The sequence below is a fragment of the Branchiostoma belcheri genome, unplaced genomic scaffold (genome assembly GCF_001625305.1).
Source record: "Branchiostoma belcheri isolate BF01 breed outbred unplaced genomic scaffold, Haploidv18h27 scaffold344, whole genome shotgun sequence".
Taxonomy (NCBI): Eukaryota; Metazoa; Chordata; class Leptocardii; order Amphioxiformes; family Branchiostomatidae; genus Branchiostoma; species Branchiostoma belcheri.
Genome location: NW_017803959.1, coordinates 57,747 through 74,769, shown reverse-complemented (window position 1 = coordinate 74,769; position 17,023 = coordinate 57,747). Strand labels below are relative to the sequence as shown.

The window sequence follows — 17,023 nt, the reverse complement described above, 5'->3', positions numbered from 1 at the left end:
CTGTATATTAGCAACGTTTTGGTGGCCCCTTTGATTTTTAGTCAATAGTACGTATACGTAAATGTGGCAACCTGTATATTAGTACTTTGGCAGGTTAAATGCATTGGTGTTTTAAGGCATTACTCGGTCTGACAGGATCATGAATTGTACAACTTCTAAACAATGTATTTATTGTTTGTTTTCAAACCCTAGGTGTTTGACGTCTGCTACTAGCAAATGTACAGATAAGGTAATAGCAAATAGGATGATCAATTCAGCAGTGTATGATCGATTCAGTTGTTCAAGGTTAGATTCAAGAATGCACAATACCAGTAACAGTTTGAAGGGATTCAAACGTAACAATGATAACATAACAACGATTTAAAAATACCCTAATAGTGTCTTTCTGGTAGGTTCAATGTATTAAAAGTACATATTTGCAGTACACGTAACACAGTTGAAGTGATTTTCGACCGGTAGGTCAAAATTACACACTTCATTGAACACAGACACAAACGGAATTTTCCACGCCATTGTTTAAGTGGTTCGTACGTCAGCAAACTTCCGTGGGGGCCGTCATGCCCTTTGTCGTAAGGCGTAATCAGGCCTTTTTAGACTTCGTATTTCGTAGGCAGCCTCTCCAAAAGTCAACGTAATTCGTGTTAATAGTACATCAACTGCAAAGCGTAAAGTCGTAATCAGCTCTGAGCCTTTAACGTAATTTGTAATCACTACCCCCCATACCCCCCATTCCACACCAATGTTCAGTGTTGCGTGGCTCTATACACATCAGCAAGGTTAAATCACATGTGTGTGTGTGTGGGGGGGGGGGTCTGTTCATAAGCTGTCCTTCTGAAGTGGCTGTAATAGTATAGGAAACTGTACCAGGCTTTTTTGTGCCTTCATACAATATTACTGTTATCTACGCAAGACCACATCATCTTACAAGTCAGAAAAACAAATGCAATTCCCCCTGAGAAATGTCTGTTCGAGCTTTCGACGTATCACATGTTTTAATTGTTAGAAGTTAATGGTCTTGTTGCAAAGTTTTTAAATATAAAACATAGCCTATTTCCTTAGTAATTTCTACATAGCATGAAACGTTTCTACGTCACATACTGTTGTATACATGTGTGTGTGTTATTAACCCGGCAAATCTCACACTTGACAGGTTATTAACGGTCAACTCAGTACATCAGTGCAGTAGAATATGTCTTCTTCAACACTTTAAAGCTGCAAATTGTAACGTTAGGGCGATACAAAAAGTAAACTTTCTGGTCATTTCTTTACAATATAAGTTAAATCAAACCATACCCCATCGCAATTAAGTGCTATTCAGGAAGTGGAGGTGTCAAAATACGAGGCCTTACGACTGTGTTTAAAAACTAGGAACACAGCTGTCAGCCATGTTTGTTTACATTCCGGTTTCCAGTGGTGCCACAAACTGAGTGCGCCTCGTCTCGGTTGTTTTGGCGCCAACTTTATATGTCAGAAATATGAGATAAGTGCTAAAATAAAAATATGTTAAACTTAAAAAAGGACAATCGCCCAATTTTTTTTAATTTTTTTTAATTTAAATTGAAATATTTCAATTTTTGGTGCAAATCTATTAATATCGCATAATGACGGTTTAAAGTTGTGGCATGTTTTGTTGCATTTGATAAACGCGTAAATGAGGAAATTCACTGGAAAGATAGAGTACCTGCCTACTTTTTATTTTCATAATTATTTTATTGTAGTCAAAATACAAGATACCTGTTTAATACTTCAAATTTTGGCTTTTGTAACTTCTTCATGACCACTAACAGTAATACAAAGAAGTGAAACTTTGCATTTTTAGAGGATCACCTAGATTGCCAATTTAACCTTAAATTCTACCAAAATTATGTACATTTTTCGAAAGTTTGCTATCATTAGAGTAATTTGGCATGTTGGTTCAAGCGTCGTGTTGGAATTTGAATTAAAAGTGGACGATTGAGAAACAAAATAAGCCGGCAACCAGTCTATCATGCAGCTTGGGATGCATTTCGAACAACAGCGGGCAGCAGGCTTTTTTTTTCATTTAGGGACCATGCATACCAACAGAGCTAATAATGTGCAAAAACATGATGATCGTATTGTGGCATAACACAGTATGTAGCCTATAGGGATGTAAATAGTTAAGGGTCTCAAAATTAAAAAAAAATTCTATGCTTTAAAAATACTAGATGGCTGCACATTCAAGCTACACAAATTGAATATGTTGGTGTCCAGGGAAATGTGGAAACATTAAGAACATGATTTTTACATTAACAAGAAGAAGGAATAAACTTTTTTAATAATAAACAAAAAGTGAGGGGACAAAACCTCGTTTTACAGTCAACATGTTTTTATTTCTGTTTTAAACCTGTATTCACGAAATGTGGCGGTTAATAAAGTTGCAATAGTGTGGAAGCCTGGTATCACTACAGCCACGCTCAAGGATGTAGCGTCACTTCTATAGTTACATAGCAGTGCGGAACAGTAGACAATTTCTTATTTGTTTGTTCTTTTTTTTTAATTTTCAATCAGATGAAACTTTATGCTGGCGTGGAAGTCATCGATAACAGTTACTTGGCCTAGCCATGGACTAACATTATCCAAAACTGAAAAAAATCTTATTCTTCACATTCATTTCACATTCGTATCCGACCATTCCAATTGAGGCCTTATACAGTATCATAGTATATACACAAATACATAAAAGTGACCAACAATGAAAGACTATACACAGAATATCCTGGTATGTTGACATGCTTATGTCTGTACCCCACCAAATATTGAAACTTAAGTATCATAGAAAATCTTAAATTCCCTACTATTTTTTTATTCCAAAACAACAGTACAATTCTTAAACATTGATGGTTTATGCGATTTTTACATACATGTATAAAAAAAGCTTGAGTATAGACTACGATTACTAGTACACACCTTCCATGCTAAGCGGTCAATTTCTCTAATATGCTATATCATATTTGTTTTATGTATAGTTACTTTCCTTTACCTACCATCAATATATTTGTCACATCTACACACCGATTAGTTACCCATAAAATATTATAATGCAAGTCATGTTGACAAATATTTTCCTATATGGACACGTTCAAACTACATGTAAATCGGTAGATCAATCCTAGTTGTCAATTTAAACTAGCGATTAAGGCAATAGGATAACACTATGAGGCTCAGGTGCTATAGGTTGGCAGCCAGGTTAGGGTTGGTTGCCTGCCAATTAAGTAACTGGAAGTAAGGACAGTCCGAATGAATAAGGCCCAAAAGTGTACTTGCGTCGTTTGATTTTTGGCCATAATCCTACTGAGGACCTGTCATATATAATGGATTGCGTGTTCCCCTTGGTCGGTTGGTAGCGGTGGGTTGATTAGCCCCCTTGGTGGGTTGGTTATCCTCCATGCTAGGTTGGTTGGCCGCCATGTTGGGTTGGTTGGCGGCACCCGGTTGGTGGCCATGTTGGGTTGGTTGTCCGCCATGTTGGGTTGGTTGTCCGCCATGTTGGGTTGGTTGTCCGCCATGTTGGGTTGGTTGTCTGCCATGTTGGGTTGGTTGTCCGCCATGTTGGGTTGGTTGGCCGCCATGTTGGGTTGGTTGTCCGCCATGTTGGGTTGGTTGTCCGCCATGTTGGGTTGGTTGTCCGCCATGTTGGGTTGGTTGACCGCCATGTTGGGTTGGTTGGCCGCCATGTTGGGTTTGTTGCCCGCCCTGTAGGGTTGGTTGCCCGCCATGTAGGGTTTGGTTGCCCGCTATGTAGGTTTGGTTGCCTGTCATGTAGGTTTGGTTGCCCGCTATGTAGGGTTGGGTACCCGCTATGTGGGGTTGGTTACCCACTATGTAGGGTTGGGTACCCGCTATGTAGGGTTAGTTACCCGCTATGTAGGTTTGGTTGCCCGCCACGTAGGGTTGGTTGCCCATCGGTACCATTTGAGGTTGTCCCTGTCCACGTGCTTCGTCACGGAGGTTCTGGTAGTGCGAAAACACCACAAGGCAGCCATACACCTACAAGATGGGCACACAAACACATCACCAAGGATAAATTTGTAGCAATGGGCCCTTTTTGTAAATGGCAGACCCACGTATGATGCCTCACGTGACCTTACTGGCACGTGAAACCATCCGTGAGTCTGTACACATCAGGGCAACCGTACAATTAAAATCGTAAGTACAGAAACACAATCATATATACATACTATATATACATACTATATATTCATACTATATACATGTATATATACATACTATATATATACATACTATATATATATATATATATATATATATATATATATATATATATATATATATATATATNCAAGCTGGACTGTCGAGTAATCCTCGTGTGAAGAGACTGTGGTTTAGGCTACGGGTGCCAATGCGAAGGCGTGTGAGGTGTACACAGGCAAGACGAGGACCATGGCTAAAGTATTTGAACTTAACAGGCCGAATGGTTTTGAGGAGAGCGGTTCGAAAATGACAGTAGTTTAAAGAACGAGTTGACAAATCAAGATTATTCCAATGGTGTGTCGAGTACGGAACAAAAGACTTAGCAAAACGATTGGTTGAGTAACTAGGAGATCTTAAGTTCATCTTGTTGCGTAGGTCATATGTACATGATGAAAAAATGGCCGCGGGTAATATTTCAGACAAGTAGTTGCGAGTTAAACCATGAACGATTCTGTGAAACAAACAAAGTCGATGAACATGTCGTCTATCTGATAATGATTCCCACCCGAGTTCGTGCCTAGTTGACAGGTAAGACGAACCCTTAGTGGCACCTCTGGAAATCACTCTTCGTAACTGTTTGCAACAAACACGCACCTCTCAAAAAGTTCAGGGTGAGGGGAGAGGACTGTCCGCCGTGGCTCACACAAGACATACGTGAGCTAATGTCACTTCGTGACGAAGCAAGACACACAGCTGAGTCGACCCAGAGGCCAACTGACTGGGAAACATACAGAAGGTTGCGTAATCACACTAAGCGCCTAATCATCTCGAGTAAGCGAACTTACCTGACTGATGAAATCAACAACGGCAATGTTAATAGCATGTGGAAATCACTCAAGTCTTTACTAGGGAGGAACAAGTCATCCTGTATTTCATGTCTTAAAGATGACAACGGAGATGTGTGTTCCTCACCACCTGAAATTGCCCATAAACTGAACGAGTATTTTGGTACAGTTGCTGAAAAGCTCGCACTCAGTATCAACAAGGGGACATCACTCCTCCGCCCGTTACAGTTCGTGCAACGTTGTCTGGCTCGTTTTACTTTCAGTCAAGTATCAGTTGAGTTCGTACAACATGAACTCCTGAAAACGGACAAAGCTGTGGGTCTAGATCACCTGAACAACAGACTGCTCAAGTCAGCAGCCGAGATCATCGCACCCTCTCTGACGAAAATATTCAATGAATCGCTGCTCAGAAGTGAGTTCCCAGAGGACTGGAAGAAGGCACGCCTATCGCCTATACACAAAGCAGGGGATAGAGCTGCGCCAAATAACTATAGACCTGTCAGCATACTACCTGCTGTCTCAAAGATATTGGAAAGGGCGGTACATACTCAACTGTACAACTATTTGTCAGTAAACAGTATTCTTACAGAGGCCCAGTCTGGGTTTAGGCCAGGCCATTCCACACAATCTGCGGCCCACCTACTAACAGAGAAGTGGTTTAATGCCATGAACACTGGTCAGCTGACAGGGGCGGTTTTTATTGACCTCTCCAAAGCGTTTGATACGCTCATAGAACGTGAGTTGGGGAAATTGCAAAGGTTGCAGAACCGAGCTGGCAAGCTGATTCTACGAGCCCCGTATCTAACTCCATCAGCCGAAGTCCACCGACGTCTGGGCTGGATGGACGTAAAGTCAATCCACAAACATCACAAAGCCCTCCTACTACATAAGGCCCTGAACAACCAACTACCGCCGTACATGCGCCGGATTTTCACATACTGTAGGGATAGAGCGACCAGAAGCACCAGACAAAGCGCGACTGATCTCCTTGCGGTACCGATGCCATTAAGAGAAATATACCGGAGATCCCTAGCCTACTCTGGCTCTCTTGTATGGAACGCTCTTCCGCAGCATGTTAGAGCAGCACCTACTCTTAGAACCTTTAAAAGACTGCTAGTATCGTAACTGACTTTGACGATACTGGACACAACTGGATTTTGGACACAACGACTTATGAGTTATTTATTAGTTATTGCCATTTTGTTTATTTATTTACTTTGTGTGAGTTACCTTATGTATAAAAAATATTACTTTGTTTTCATTTGTGAGCAAGTAGTATTTATGTTATGACCCCCTGACACTCCTCCACGCTCGACCTCTATGAAAAGCGGCCGAAATAGCGGCCGATTAGAGCATGTAACACTGTTACAGATCGAGTTGAAATAAAGGCTCAAACAAACAAAAAAAAGATATCTTGTATTTTGACTACAATAAAAAAAATTATGAAAACAAAAGGTAGGCAGGTACTCTATCTTTCCAGTGAAGTTCGTCATTTACGCCTTTACTAAGTGCATCAAAACATGCCACAGCTTTAAACCGGCATAATGTGAAACATTTGCACCAAAAAATTAAAAAATGTTTGATTGTTCTTTCTTATACTTTTCAACATATTTTTATTTTAGCACTTATCTCATATTTCTGAAATTTAAAGTTGGAGCCAAAACAGCCCACACGAGGCGCACCAAGTTTGTGGCACCACCGCAAACTACCGGAATTTAAACAAACATGGCTGACAGCTGTGTTCCTAGTTTTTGAACACAGTCGTAAGGCCTCGTATTTTAGCACCTCCACTTCCTGAATAGCACTTAACTGCGATGTGGTATGGTTTGATTCAACTTATATGGTAAAGAAATGACCAGAAAGTTTAATTATTGTATAACCCAATCGTTACAATTTGCAGCTTTAAAGTGTTGAAGAAGACATATTCTACTGCACTGATGTACTGAGTTGACCGTTAATAACCTGACAAGTGTGAGATTAATAACACACACACACATGCATACCACAGTATGTGACGTATAAACGTTTCATGCTATGTAGAAATTACTAATGTAATAGTTTAAAAACTTTTCAAGAAGACCCTGAATTTCTAACTATTAAAACCTGTGATATGTCGAAAGCTCGAACAGACATTTCTCAGGGCGAATTAATATTACATTTGTTTTTTCGTACTTGTAAGGTGATGTGGTCTTGCGTAGATAACAGTAATATACAGATATATTGTATGAAGGCACAAATAAGCCAGGTACAGTTTCCTATACTATTACAGCCACTTCAGAAGGACAGCTTATGAACAGACCCCCCCCACACACACACACACATGTATACAAGGGTATGTGACGGATTCTATATTTGATGTATATGTAGGATGTCCAATTTTTTGTAAATAATATAAGCTTGCACATGTTTCGATACAGGTTGCGATATGTACAGTGCAATGGGATTTTGTAGAGTTGTCAACGTGCCTGTATTGTATTTAATCATTTGCTTGTCAGCCATTGACCGATAGTAACCGGGCAAGTCAAAATTTAACCTTGCCAATGTGTATAGAGCCACGCAACACTGGACATTGGTGTGGAATGGGGGTAGCGATTACGAATTACGTTAAAGTTTCAGAGCAGATTGCGACTTTACGCTTTGCAGTTAAATGTACTCTTACGAATTACGTTGAATTTTGGAGAGGCTGCCTACGAATTACGAATCACCAATACATTCAAACCTGCCAAAGTACTAATATACAGGTTGCCACATTTACGTATACGTATTATATACGTACTATGGACTAAAAAAAATCAAAGGGACCACGATTGCTAGGTAGATGTTTGAATGTACATACTACAGAATATATTCTGACAGTTTGAAATAGATCATTGATTGAGCAAACCTTAACGTTAACCTGTGCGACATTTGAATTTGCATATGTAAGGTCATCAAACGGGTGTGTCAGCACCTCGAGCCATATTTAGATCATACTATGTTCTCATCTTTTTCAGATAAAAATATCTCTGCATTGGAAATTTTTTGGTCCTCAGGAAAAGCATAAAAGAACGACCACACACACACATCCCTCTAGGTTAATAATATACTAAACTTTATCATTGTAGGCATAACACATACACATAACATAACACGCTTACATAAAAAACCGTGCCTGGTATTTCATCAGATATAAAACAAAAGTTTATTCGAGTCCAGCGAAAACAAACTAGATATATATAGTCAGCAGATACAGTTTCCTGGTATATTGTGTTTATATGCCATTGGTTAAGTCCCAAAAATGTAGACAATCTAGTATTTTAGAATATAGAGACTGTAGTATTTAAAAAATCCCTAAAATCGAAAATGATTTTTTTAGTTTAATATTAGTTCCCTTTCATGTTCTATGCTAAAGTATAACGTTGAAAATTCCTATTATTAGGTACATGTATATATATATATAAAACTTTGGTAGTAGAAGTAAATAATGCTGATAGATATTTCTTTTCTGATATATCGTCTATTTCTGTAATATGTAAATCCATTGTTCGCAATGTATTATTACTTTCCTCTCCCTTTCATTAATATTTCTCATGCACTATTTGGATGCGCTTTGTTGATTTTGGACGTGCTAGAACGTTGCAAGTACATAGATAAGGGCCTAACATTAGGGATTGGAACGGTCGATAGTTATATTTCTTATTGCCTGAACGTTCTTGAAATTTGACTCAGAAGAATAATACATAAATTCTGCAATAACTGAATAACTGATAAATGTGGTTTTCAGCGGTGCGTGGCCCAGATCAAAATTCAATCCAGATTGGCACAACTTGTGCACGCAGCTTAATCGTGACCGGCCCGAAATCTAACACATATGGGGACACATCCTCGATAAGGTAACGCACTCTGATTGGCCGAGTTGACATGGTCTCACAAACAAACAAATACGGGCAGTGGGAATCATTCATTCCACCCAGATCACACGTAGTAGATCGATCACACGAAAGCTCGCTCGTCTGATCACACTCTGGATATTTCTTCTCAAAATTTTTCATCTTCGCTCTGAATCTTCGGACTGAGACACCATGCGCCCGCCGCCCCACGTGGAGCCCTCTCGCCGATGCTTCCACGAACAGCGAACGGCGTGCTCTACCCTCCGCCGCGAAAGACCTTTCCCAAGTCTGAATCTTCGGACTGAGACACCGTGCCCCCGCCGCGCCACGTGGAGCCCTCACCGCTGCGTCCACGAACTGCGAACGCCGTGCTCTACCCTCCGGAGGACCTTTCCCAAGTCGCGTCGCAACTGCTGCGGCTGATCGTACCGGAGCGTACTGGACAGAACGCTGTGGCCCGTGTAGAGCCTCCGGCCAGGAGTTCACCGACCTTTTGCGTCCTTGCTTGCGGTGAGTCTGTCATCTACTAGTAATACTTATTTGTCAGCATGGACAGCGCCTTCATCACGGGTCACTCCTTCGTTTGCCGACTAGAGTCCTTTATACGGACCCATACTACTACACAGTCCGGCCGAGCGGTGGCCCCTGATTTCTGGTTGTCAGAAGTAACTGTTGACTTCCACGGCATTCCTGGTTGCACAATCCCGCGATACAGATCTCGGCTACTCCCGTACATTAGAGACTTCCCTTCTGACATTGTGTATATTAAACTGGGTCAAAACGACTTGTGTCATGCGGACCTCTCCCCTCACCAAATTGCGCAAAACCTGGCGGACCTTGCATTCTCTATTCAATGCATCCCAGCTGTAAAATCTATCACTCGTAGCTCCGGGTTTAGAAGCGAAAAGACATTTTGCACAAGCAAAAAGGAGCTTTTGCTGGGAAAGCAGGAAGCCAACCCACCAGGGTGGCCTGTCTCGCCTGTTGCCATGACAACAGAGTGATCTGTTTGAGATCCTCTTCACAGAGGCTGTTCCCAATTAGACCGTACCGCGTGGTGTCACTCTGAGCTAGCACGCGGTCAGTTTACGTTCAAGTCCAAGTTCGGTACGCAATTAAATGGTTGTGTTTGTCACTTCCGTGCCGCGTGGTGTCACTCTGAGCTAACACGCGGTCCGGACAGGTCGTGTACGCCAGACCTTCCTACAAATCTCTCCACTAAACCCTCTCCGACTTACACGAAATTCCCTCCCAACCCACCCAATATTTCCACCCTTAATTACAAACATATTTCTGTAGATAAAAGAATATATTTTACGGGCTTACCCGGTTTACCCTGTTACCCGATAGCCTTTTAGTTAAATTATTTTATCACTTCCGTCATGCGCTCGCCACCCGCTCATGGCGTCATTCCTTACACCGAATAGCTCATTTGGCTGGTGTAGCTATTTCAGTTGTTCTACCGACTGACTATCGGTTATTTTATCACTGAATAGCCCGTTTGGCTGGTGTAGCTAATTCAATTGTTTTACCGACTGACTATCGGTTATTTTATCACTGAATAGCCCGTTTGGCTGGTGTAGCTAATTCAATTGTTTTGCCGATTGACTATCGGTTATTTTATCACTGAATAGCCCGTTTGGCTGGTGTAGCTAATTCAATTGTTTTACCGACTGACTATCGGTTATTTTATCACTGAATAGCTCGTTTGGCTGGTGTAGCTATTTCAGCTCTCAAATGTAGCTATTGAGTTTCTTGGCTTTATCCCGCGATACCGTACTAAAGTACTACCAAAGCTCAGGGCCTCCTTTCCTCACATAGTTTTTGTCGAACTCGCACATAACGTCTTCTGCAAACCGTATGCGCCCCCCCCCCAACACGCGAGATTTCCAGGCCGCGCTCGCGTTAACGAGTTCAGTCAAACTTTGCCCCCTCTCATTGATTCTATTTTCTCTGGCCCCACTTTCACCGGCCTTGTAACTAACTATACCCGAATTTCCATCTAATCTTGCCTGCTGGCAGGGTTTTAATTGGCTGTGTATGTATGTACATGTATACCTATTCTTAAAACCTTATTTGTGTCGCATTTTTGCTCCATGTTGGCCCCTTTTCTGCTCACAATCTTAGTGAGCTTTTGGTGGTTTTTAGTTCTCAGCTTGTAATGTCGCTTATGTGATTACATATTTCTCAACATCATGACCACGTATATATATAACTGCTGTATACTGTTGACCGGATAGATAAATCCCATGGGGATTTTTCTTACGTATGTCGTCATCACAATGTCAATTCTATTCATGTGTAATAATTTACTTTTAATTCAAGTTCAAGTTCATACTCAAGTTTACGTTCAAGTCCAAGTTCAGTACGCAATTAAATGGTTGTGTTTCCGCCAAACATGAAATCCGTATCCGCTTTCTACCTTGTGTTTTTCCTTGACTTATTTGACTGGGACTCGCTTAGCGTAAAACTGATTTTTGTGCCGGGACAAAAAATCATATGAAAGATCTATGTTTGAAAGAAAAAAAGGCGAAGAATTGGACAAAGTTATAATTGCGTACCCCAACGTAGACCCCCCCCCGTAACCCTGGTTCTAGATACGCTTGGACCATCCAAAACCGCGTCTGATCATTCATCTGGATAAATCACGGTTCTAGATACAACAAAGTCTTACCGTCATACATAGGAGTGCTCCCCAATAGATCCAGATGAGAGTAAGGCCCGTTTTCAATGCATTGAACAGGAAGACTCCTCCGATATACTGCTCCGGGCCATTGGCAACCTTTGAAACACACAAACTCAAACGTCATCCACCAAAAACAATACTCCCATACCCGGAAGTAATAAAGAAAAGTATTAACTGTATTGGAAGATGTTTGCTAGATGTATGCTAGATGTTTGAAAAAACAAAGTGCACAATTTATTCAAGCAGTAATTGTAGCTTACGGGTGGCTTATAAACAAACTAGAAATGTAACATTTGCAAAGCAAATGCATTATGTTTACCTTTGCATATGGTCTGCTCTGTTAATTCTTACTCAAATACATTCATATGCATGCATTTGGTCAGACAGCGGTATATATCCCTCCTCCTATAAGATTGCAACATTATGTGACCCAACACAATTCACCATGTTGAAAGACGTCCACAAATCATGTCTTTCGCCAGTTCGGTAAGCGTTTGGAACGAAAAGAGGAGAAAAGGTATCGTAGCAAAAACAATATGTTTTCTCTAGGCAATATAACAAAAGTAAACAATAGATGACACACCAAGCGATTGATGATTTTAACGTCTACATCTGTCACATAGATGTAGATGGCCAGGGCCGCCACAGTGCAGATGATGGTGATGATCACCCAGGTCAAAAGCAGCGGACGTATTGCCTGTCAAAGAGTGAAGGGTATGCTGTAAAGGCCCTGTCACACACCCGGAACATTCTCATAACCAGTGTGTCTAGTGTCACGTCAAGTACATGTAATAGTAAATATGGCAACACTGTCTAATGTTTAATGTAACGTGAACATATTAGTTTGGTAGTTATGTTGATTTTACTGTAGTTGAATTTTTCCTGTAAATCTCGGCGCCGGCCGGTCCCATTAAGCTATGGCTTCAAGGCCGTTTTGTTATGTTTTAACAATAAACCAATCACTACTACAAATGTATCACTAATACCAAGCAACCAAGTTTGGCTAAAGTCCGGGAGCAGTCTTACAAGATTAAAGCCACGCCTCCCTTTCTCTACTAATCCAATTTATTTCAAACACATAATTATTAAAAATGGCAGTGATGAACTACTCCCGAACACCAACCAACCACCGGTCAACCCGGTCACACCCTTGTGAGCACTAGGCTAACGCAGCCAAGCTCACAGAAAACCAGCCAACTACAGCCGACATTACTTCCAATGATGGTTGAGGGTGTTTGGGCGGCTATATTTGGCTGAGTGGCTTTCGGTTCTCACGCTTCCTGTTATTGAAGGAAAGTTACCAGCCAATTACATCACCGCCTGCTGTCAATAGGCCATCTGATTGGCTAGATGCTTTCCCTCCTACAACAGTAAACGTAAGGGGGTGCCTGGTTGGCTGACGGTCCGCAATTTTTGACAAGGCCGCTGTTTGATTATGCACAAAGCGGTAGGACTATCTTGTGATGATATTATTGATACTGGTAAGTGTGGTGGGTTCTTTAACGTGCTGTTATGTTCTTTCCCCAAACACTAAAGCTTATACTGACACCAACCCCTACGAAGGAACAATCTTACTCTTTCCAAAACCATGCAAGTCGGCTTAGCCTTTAAACTACCGTCAGGGCATAGGTTGGGAAATGTCACCGTAGTTTTACCTTGACTACTGCAATGATGAGCAGAATATGGGTGCCGAGGCTCACGACATAGACGGCAAGGAGGGCTTTGCCGGCCGGCGCTAGAGAAATCAAAACAATAACAGTAATTAACAATTCAGGCACATTACATACATGTCTGTAGGGCTGTCTGCAGTTCATAGGTGTCCTGGTAGGCAGCCTTGTTACATATTAGAACGTCACAATTTATTTCCAAGGGGCCTAGCTGAGCTCTCGGGTGGGCGAGAAATATTAAACAAACAGTTCATTTCAAACTCTTTTTTTTTTCATTGCGCACCTAGTTTTGGTGGCTAAACAGAACACTAGAACTCAGGACGGTACGTGCTGACTCAAAAATCCTGAAAAAAGCTAAGCCAGCATTGGCAGGCTTGCTTTAGAATTTTTTATATCGTTTTATCGTTTTCGTGTAAAACTGCAAATAAGCAATACCAGCTTTGCATTCCTGTAGCTGCTTTTTGGGGGGGGGGTGTCTTTAGAACAGGCGAAAATCAATGCGCTGGCGGCGGTTGTAATCCATAAATATTAAGAGTACTAGTAGTGTGGCCTTGCTTACGGAAGAAATCGGTGTTAAATATATGTTATTACCAAAGCTGCTCGAAAACGCCCCTACCCCCATTAAGTATAAATGTACACAAAATTTTGTAAAAGTCACTTACTCGAGGACGTTGCGTTATAGCCTAGTCCAATCAGGGATAAAATCTGTGGGAAAAAAGTTACGCCATTATAAACTTGAGCTAGTAGTTAACAAGCATGTACCTATATCAAGATGTGAAGTCTTATTCCTTACCTCCTTTTTTACCATGTTGAACTAGTTGTCCTTCATTGTAACATGCACAGTTGTCCCTTATCTATAGGTCGCCAATGGTGATGGAACGCGCTAACAAAATGAGACTGGTCCCATTGCCCATACCATCTCCTTTGAAGCATTAATAGAAAACTACTAGTACTTAGTATGGACGGACATATAGCCACAATGTTAGAACCACTCATCGCTATGCTTTCAGTTTGACTGCTATTTGTGATGGAAAGTCAGGTACAATCGGCACCTCTATACCCCTATAGTCCCCAAAACTGTTTGTCTACCTTCCACCTTTTTGATCGTCAATCCACTGTTTTCGATTCGTTACCTTAAAGATCTTACCGTTTAAAGTTACCTTCAAGCTTAAACCAAGGAGTGTTTTTTTACTTAATGATATAATTACCACTTTTGGAATAGAAGCCTTCTTTAACCATCGAGCAGTGGTCTTTGCCTACGTCATAATCACGTGGGTGCAATTATAGTATGGTATGGTATCAAGTTGATATCAAGAAAACCAATTTTTTTCCTGAGCAATTTGATTTGAGACAATTGTGTTTTTATTTTTGACTTACAATCCAGATGACTGCGACCACGATGGAGCCGGCCTTGACGTCACAGCCACAACAGGAGCAGCTTCGCTTCAATATCGCCATCCTGAACTACGTCACCTGGCGATAGTAAAACAAACAGAAAAACAGGAGTTCCACTACAGTCTCATAACCAGCCGTTAGAGAGCGCTTAAAATCTTTTTGAGGTCTTATCAAGACCTACCCACCTACCGAATATCAGGACATTGTACCCAAGCCTTCTCGAGTTATTGTGTATTTTTATGGGTTCACCACACCACGAAGTGGTGGTGAACCCATATTGCTTTTTCTGATGTTTCTTCTCCTTCTCCTTCTCCTTCTTCTTCTTCTTCTTCTCCTGCCATTTTTTAAATGGATTCAGCTTCTTCATTTTAGGGCCTAAGGTCCTGGAATTTGGTATGGAGGTACAGTGGGCAAATACCCCTAGGCGTTTTTTAATTTTTTGTGATACAAGCTTTTACAATCGTTTTATTTGCTTTTTTAGCGGTCCCCATAGGAAAGTACTGTCGGGGCGTACGCGCGTGACGTAATAAGAAAGGAATTCGGCGGTATGCCCATATATGGGCAAGCAAGCATGAACCTGACCAATCTATTCTTCTTGCTGATTGGCTGTTGGATTTGATTGGATTAACTCGATTAACACCTGTTCAAAGCCATTCCATTTTGACAGTATGAACTCAAGTGTTTTGGTAGGTACAGCACAGGCCACGAAATACGCATCGATTTTCGAGGGACGTTCTGCGGGAGAGTGCAGGACGCTGTGCGGGACTTCCCTCGGGAGAGTGCGGGACGTCCTCCGGGAGAGTGCGATACGTTCTGCGGGAGAGTGCGGTACGTCCAGCGGGAGAGTGCGGTACGTTCTGCGGGAGCCAGACATTTTGCTCTTCTCTGTTGGAACAACGCAAGTTGGAGGTCAATGACCTGCGCCCGGCGTGTAAACAAAAAAGTTACGCGGTACGTAATGTGCATCGTCGGCGCGCGCGCCACGGTATCAACAATTTTCTGCAATCTTTACCAACTAGTATTATCAAGGTTCTGTTATCGATCTCCGAAGAATCACCAAAATTGTAGAATGTACAGGCGTTCGTTTGTTGTTGCTGAGAACATCGCGAGACGGCTTCCTGGCGAGCGTCGAGGGCTTGCCTGCCCGACAGTTTTCGAAGATTGGACAGGGAGCGGCTGTAATATTAAAGGAGCCGGCGGCTTCTGCTAGCCGGGTTGATAGTTAAGTAACATCAAGGTGGTTCAAAAGCAAACCTGATAAAGAAGGAAACCCCGTAGTTAATAGTTGAAAGTCTTGGTGCCTTGAAGCGATCGATACCGCCATGCTGTTTACTTTTTATGACATACAATGCAGTGAGTGATGTGTATCGCACCGAGTTAGCTCGGTTGGAAACGCGCAAGGCGGCAATCCCAGGCATTGCAAGTTCGAACCCGAGTGCATCGGACATTAATATTTTTAACAATTTAACATTTTTAACAATTTTATCATTTTTAACAATTTTATCAGTTTTAACAATTTTAACAATTCTGCATTTAACAATTTCAACATTTTTTTATTTTCGTTGTTTTGTCTTTTAACTATTCAAAAACTGATTGTTCTTACTCAAGAATGTCAATAACTTAGTAATGTTAGTCTTTTGTATTTTTCCAACTATAACTAACTAAAATCACTTTGATGTTGTCACAAAAGTATTGAGCTGACAAGAGAGAAGGAGTACGGTACTCTGCCAGTGTGAAGAATCTACAGAGGTATTACCAGTCACTAGTAGCAAGAGATAGACCACATTTAATGATGACGATGAGGACGAATCATATGAAGTACTATCATAGCTAGTACAGAAATTCTACTGCTTTACTTTACTTTCTTTCACTCTGTACATGCAATTAGCTCACTGGCATGATTTTAAAAATAAAGGTTATGATAATCATATTATATGTATAGCTTATTCAATGTATGGCTTCATAGTTTATGTGATTGTTAATAACACCTGCACAGAGCATTTTCATACTGACAGTATGTCTTTATTCAAGTTGTTTTGGTAGGTTATTTCAAGCTTTTCTGCTCCAGCATTGGAATGCGGGGCATGTACGTTTTTTTTTATTTTGAAAATCAACAGTTTGCATTATGCAATTAAAAATCCTAACCAATAAAGTAGGGAATAGCTATCCAACTGTTGTTTTAGTTGTATGTTACTTCATATTATAGTTATATCAATGTAAATCATTGTTTTCCCTTGTGTTTCTCATTCTTTCCCTGCCATGTCGTAAAATAGTGGTGAACCCATCGCTGTATTTGCTCCAAAGCAAATATTGGCCTTTCTAGTTGTTTTTTGTTTTTTTTGGGGCGGGAACGTTGAGTGGGCACACGTGCGGTACGTTCGCGTTCCC

At 41.2% G+C, this 17,023-nt stretch overlaps 2 protein-coding genes across 2 annotated transcripts in view; both read right to left on the bottom strand.

The window, feature by feature from the left end:
* The window catches only part of LOC109475702, a 12,377-nt gene extending 8,892 nt beyond the window's left edge, over positions 1-3,485 (bottom strand). The window contains exon 1 of the mRNA XM_019776463.1: positions 3,450-3,485. Within this exon, the coding sequence (XP_019632022.1) occupies positions 3,450-3,485 (36 nt within the window). The remainder of the gene's footprint in view (positions 1-3,449) is intronic.
* Positions 3,486-3,580: 95 nt separating this feature from the next.
* The window catches only part of LOC109475708, a 17,397-nt gene continuing 3,954 nt past the window's right edge, over positions 3,581-17,023 (bottom strand). Inside the window, exons 3-8 of the mRNA XM_019776472.1 lie at positions 14,618-14,713; positions 13,903-13,945; positions 13,229-13,308; positions 12,157-12,270; positions 11,562-11,669; positions 3,581-4,008 (exon numbers count right to left, since the gene is read on the bottom strand). Coding sequence (XP_019632031.1) covers positions 3,871-4,008; positions 11,562-11,669; positions 12,157-12,270; positions 13,229-13,308; positions 13,903-13,945; positions 14,618-14,698 — 564 coding nt within the window. The 5' untranslated portion in view covers positions 14,699-14,713 and the 3' untranslated portion in view covers positions 3,581-3,870. The remainder of the gene's footprint in view (positions 4,009-11,561; positions 11,670-12,156; positions 12,271-13,228; positions 13,309-13,902; positions 13,946-14,617; positions 14,714-17,023) is intronic.